This window comes from Chinchilla lanigera, unplaced genomic scaffold (assembly GCF_000276665.1).
Source record: "Chinchilla lanigera isolate Chin_1 unplaced genomic scaffold, ChiLan1.0 scaffold00047, whole genome shotgun sequence".
In the NCBI taxonomy this organism is placed as follows: domain Eukaryota; kingdom Metazoa; phylum Chordata; class Mammalia; order Rodentia; family Chinchillidae; genus Chinchilla; species Chinchilla lanigera.
This window is the reverse complement of record NW_004955448.1, coordinates 2948678-2954066: the sequence shown is the minus strand read 5'-3', so window position 1 is coordinate 2954066 and position 5389 is coordinate 2948678. Positions and strand designations below refer to the sequence as shown.

The following is a 5389-nucleotide window of genomic DNA, read 5'->3' as shown; positions in this document are numbered from 1 at the left end:
TATTATTCTAGGGGCTGGGGATTTAGCTCAGCGGCAAAAGCGCCTGCCTGGCAAGCACAAGGTCGTGAGTTCGGTTCCTGGTACTGGAGAAAAACAGAAAAAAAAAAAAAAAAAGATATTATTCTAGCTGAGTGTGTTGACACATGCCCATAATCCCAGCACTTGGGAGGCTGAGGCAGGGGGATCGTTGCGAGTCTGAGAGCAGCCTGAGCTATAAAATGACCTCAAGGCCAGCCTGAACTGCATAGCGAGACCCTGTCTCAAAAACGGGAAAAAAAATATTCTAAATACTTCACTTCCTGGGAATCAGTTACAAACAATATTGAGCACAATTATGTTTCTGTAATGATGTCCCTAGACAAGTGCTTATGAAACCATTATTTCTTCACCTTTTCTTCTGTTTCTGAAATTTAAAATTAATAACTAGACACTTCCTACTTTTCATTTCACCCACCTTCATCTTAAAGCATAAATTAACCTTTTGTTTCTATGGATTTCTCTATCTTGGACATCAAAAAAAATAGTGTTATACAATTTACGGCTTGCTTCTACTATATTAACTCCAATTTTACTATCTCTCAATGTTTCTTTCAAACATAGATTACTGCTCCAACACATTATTTTACACTAACTCATTGACTACTCAGTGTGAGAATAAAATTTGTTTTAGACCACCAAGTGCTAGACACTATGATAAGCTAGTTTCAAGAATATTACCACTTAGTTTTCAAAGTGACCTCTAATGTAGCAGTAATTTATGATGTGCCTTTATAATCATCTGACTCTCGCAACCCTAACCTTAAAGATTATAGTTGAAAGTTAATCTAAACCAAGTAGGTATGTACAATGATAACTCAATTTAAGCTTATGTAAAAAAATATCTTTACTGTCAATTTTTCTAGCTGCCCAAGCAACACACAGCCTGTGCATATGCACACATGCACACACACACACACACACACACACACACACACACTTTGTTTTTCTCAGTGCCACTCAGGTTAGAGCTAGCCTTTTAATTACCTCAGTGTCAATTAAGAAACATATATGTGGGGCTGGGGATTTAGCTCAGCGGCACGGCACCTGTCAAGCGCAAGGTAGTGAGTTCCATTCCTGGTAACAGAAGAAAAATGAAAAAGAAAAATAAAAAAAACCAAACAAACAAAAAATGTGTTTTGGCAAATCTTCATTCAAGCAGGCATCAGTTATTCAAGACAGTGGAGAGAATTCAGGTAGTTAAGGTATTTGGACACAAAATAAAACAACACATGTCTTACTTAGTTGATATGACAACGGCATCAAGTCTCTCTGCAGTCCATCTTGAGAGCAGGTCGTAATTAGGTAAAGCTTAAATAAAAGAATAAAAGTCAAATATTAGTGAGAATCCCCAAAAGAAAGGAAGGATTTTTGTAAAACAAGTATTGACTGTGCTTGTTTTAGATTCTGGCAATTTTCTACCTACTGTATACCAAAATAACAATAACAAAAAAAAAATGCTGTACTTATCCTAAGAAAACTTTCACCTATAATTTGGTGGAATTGCTCACTGAATTTTCTAGTTGCCCTTCTTTCTTTACACTTCTTGTTCTGTATATTTTGTCATTTGTCCTTGGCCAGCAGCATTCTCCAGAAGACTGATCCCAGGTCCCATCCTATGGCAATATTGGTTTGTTTTACATGATGCATATACACAGATAAAATAGAGAAGCCACTGATTCAATGGATGTGTGGATGGATATGTGACCTAAGTGTTACAAACAGATTTTGTATAACATAGAACAACCATCAGCATTTGTATGGAAAAAACATCACCTGAAAATAAGTTGGATAGAAAGATGCTGCCTTAAAAAGCTGGAATTCTCTGATTTTCTGTTCTGTCTGTCCGCCTGAGGTCTGGTTTGTCTCTCTTTATTCTTGTCTAGGAAGAAGACTGCATGTAGTTTTTGTTCAACTTTTTTTCTCCATCTACATCTAATTAATTTACCAATGCTTTACATCCTTCTCCCTGCTTCCATTTCCTCTGTAATGTTTGTTCATTGTTCAACAATCTGTCATACTCTGTATGCCACCCAATTTTCTTAATTCTACCCACTTTATTTTGTGGTATTGAAGACTGAAACCAGTTTTTCTACTTAGACTTATCCAAGTTCTTTCAAAATTATTTTATTTAGGGACAAGGTTTCAGTAAGTTATTAAGTTGTCCAAGCTGGGCTCAAATTTGTACCCCTCTTGCCTCAAACCTGAGAGCATCTACTAACTTTTTATATCTCCTCCACGTAAAAATCAAATAAAATGCTTTTACTTAATTCTCCTTTCAATCTATTATTTTCTTATTTCTTTTACCACTAAGTCTGTGTAAGTTCAGAAATCATTCTTCTAATTTCTTTATATCTTACTTTTTGCTGATTGGAATGTGTATTTATGTGACTATCCATCAAGTCTCTGCTCAGCCTTACGAACATAAAATATTCAACCTCGAAAATGTATATTTCTGTCCCATTTACTTGGCATTTCTTCACCATTCACTACTTCTTGTTAATCTCTCTTCTTGAGACTCTCACCTTTGGCTTTCTTTTCATTTTGTGTCTTTTGATCACTTTGGTCACTTTTCAGTGCTTTGATTGCTGTTCATTCTTCTACCCAAGATTTACTTCTGTGTCCTCCAGAATCTGTCCTCACTTTCCCAGTCGTCCTATCAGAAACAGGGTATCATTTCATCTGTCTCTCTTTTTCTCCCCTCCTTACTTCGTTCTCCTAATTTCTCATATCATTTGATGCATTTCAATTAATTTTAAGCCTGTAACATTTCTTCTGTACTAATTTATGCTCCTCCTCTTCCCTTCCCTTAGTTTATTGATACATCAACGGGAGGTAAATTATTGACTATCAAGCATTCACTTGAAACTCTGCAGTTAGAATCTGCAAGTATATTCTACAACTAGAATCAGTTAAGTCTTACTCACATGACTGAACCTAAGGTCTTTATTGCAATTCTCTAATTTTGGATGTACCCTCTTTTGACTATAGTTCTATACATTTAGGAACTGACAACTATTGTACTCAATCTTGATTACTCTAATCTATTTTTATTTAGATTTGTCATTTTATGATACATTGTATTGTTTACTTATGTATCCATCGTTTAGAGATTGTCTTCTTTAGAATTTAAGGCCCAAGAAGAATTTTGTCTCTTCTAAAATCCCTACAATGTTCCCAAAAGAAATGTAGGCAAACAGTGAGCATACAAATAAATTAACATGTTACTGAGGCCTATAAAACCAAATACAAATGACTGAACTAGTGCTTATGCTTTCTTAAAGTAATTCAATAATAGGAAGACTTGTGTTTGCTTAGCATTGCCTGGCTTAATGAAGACAGTCTTATATGGATGAGAAAGAGTGATTCAAAGGTTCAAGGAACGTTGAAACGTCAGAGATCAAAGCAAGAGGGACAAAAACACTGCAGTGACTTTGCTAAAGAGCACAATATACAGCTGTGGTGACACATTTGCAAACTACTCCAGGGTCAGACACCTTTCAAAAAATTCACCTACCAGCACTTCCGCTACACCAGCCACCACCATGGATAAAGAACACAGCCCTTCTTTGTGCATCCAATTTCCTCTTTGGTACATACACACGGACAGGAACATTATCGAATTTTGTCTCAGTCACAGTGACATTTTCATCTGAAGTTGGTGGGACTTCTTCAATGGCCACAGTTAGCATCATTAGATCAGCAAAATGACGAAGTCCCAGAAACTCAGCAAATGAAGCCTAAAAACAAAATTAACGAACAGCGTTAGAATTCAAATTCTGAACTCAAAGAAATTTATGAAAGTTTAAATACTTAATGCTTAACTAGATCAAGTGAAATAAAAAATTCTTATATATGAATCCCCTTTATCTAAGAAGAAAGGGAAATGAAGTCATTATGCCTACAGTAGTTGTTCAAAGAGGAGGAAAGCAGTTCTTTAGTTCTAGTCCACAAAATGTTTCAGATTCTTCACTAAGCTTTAGGATTGCATATATGAACAAAATAAATGCACTTCCCAAGAAATTCATAATTATAAGTGAAAGGTAGGTAAGTATGTTGTTATAAAAATAAGGTAAATGTTGTGAGAGAGAGTTTTGGATCAGGTATTTTGACTTATGTCATTGTAATTTGACCCTTGAAGAAAAGGTCTTTCTTGAGAATGTAATTAAATAAAAGGAGAAAAAGAAAAATCATTCCAGGCAAATGTACAAGTACATCCTGGAGATGAGGGGCTCTTGTTGATGGATGGAGGAATAGTTTTAAATTTTATGTAGTCAGAAAAGGGATTGGGAGATGTAGAATGGAAAATGGAAGTAAAATTGATTGAGACAATATATATAGGCACCAATTCCTCAAATTGAATGTAATGATTATATTCAGTGAATATACATCAGTAAGAATACTACAAAAATAAAATGCATTATAAAATAACATTTATGCACATAGAGAGGCACCACTGATGGTAAAGGAATGGGTGGAGACAAGGGCAGCCTGCTTGTCTGCAGCCCTCTGCTTCTGCCTTAGCATGAGATTGCAGTCCAGGCATTTTATGAGAACAAGCCTCAGTAATACTACTCTAGCTACCTGTAAAACATATGGTCTTATCATACTTGTTTGAGAGAGAAAGAAAATAAGCCCATGGAAATTCAAAACTAAAATTAGTTCAAACATACACAGCTAGGAAATGATATTCTAAATCCATTTAATTTAATTCTGGAGTATTCATCTATAGCATAATTGCAAGGTGTAGCAATGCTTCATTCATAGCACAAATGTAGATGTATCTCATCATATGCCTTCAATAAAATATCTCACTAGATCCTCAATGACGATATAATCTGAAAAAGCCAGATAAATTCATGTCTTCAAGATGTCTACCTATTGAAACCGATGTCTTCAAGAGTTCTACCTATTTTCTCTTCCAGCAGATTTAGTGTTTCTGTTTTAACAAATTTAGATCTTCGATCCACTTTGATTTTAGTTTAGTACATGGTGATAAATTTAGGTCTAATTGTAGCCTTTGGCATGGGGAAAGTCAATTTGTCCAGCACTATTTATTTTAGAACCTATACTTCCTCTACTGCAGGTGTTTGGCCCCTTTGTCAAAGATGAGTGTATTTGGAGTTGTTTCTGCATCTTCTAATCAGTTCCATTGATCCTCTGGTCTGTTTTTTTGTCAGTACCATGCTGTGTTTATCACTGTATCTCTCTAGTATAAATACAAGTCAGGGATTGTGATGCCCCCTGTCTTCATTTGTAGCCCAGAATTGCTTTTGCTCTTCCAGGTCTCTGGCTCTGAATGAACTTTAGGATTATTTTCTCTAATTCTGTGAGGTGTGCTAATTATATTTTG

The 5389-nt window shown here is 35.5% G+C and overlaps 2 protein-coding genes across 2 annotated transcripts in view; both read right to left on the bottom strand.

Annotated features, from left to right (window-relative positions):
• LOC102019755 (arylacetamide deacetylase) overlaps positions 1 to 5389 on the bottom strand; it is a 328447-nt gene that overhangs the window by 292792 nt on the left and 30266 nt on the right. The gene's annotated exons all lie outside the window — the stretch shown is intronic.
• The window catches only part of LOC102005530 (arylacetamide deacetylase-like), a 20174-nt gene that overhangs the window by 4880 nt on the left and 9905 nt on the right, over positions 1 to 5389 (bottom strand). The window contains exons 2-3 of the mRNA XM_005393035.1: positions 3554 to 3776; positions 1278 to 1347 (exon numbers count right to left, since the gene is read on the bottom strand). Coding sequence (XP_005393092.1) covers positions 1278 to 1347; positions 3554 to 3776 — 293 coding nt within the window. The remainder of the gene's footprint in view (positions 1 to 1277; positions 1348 to 3553; positions 3777 to 5389) is intronic.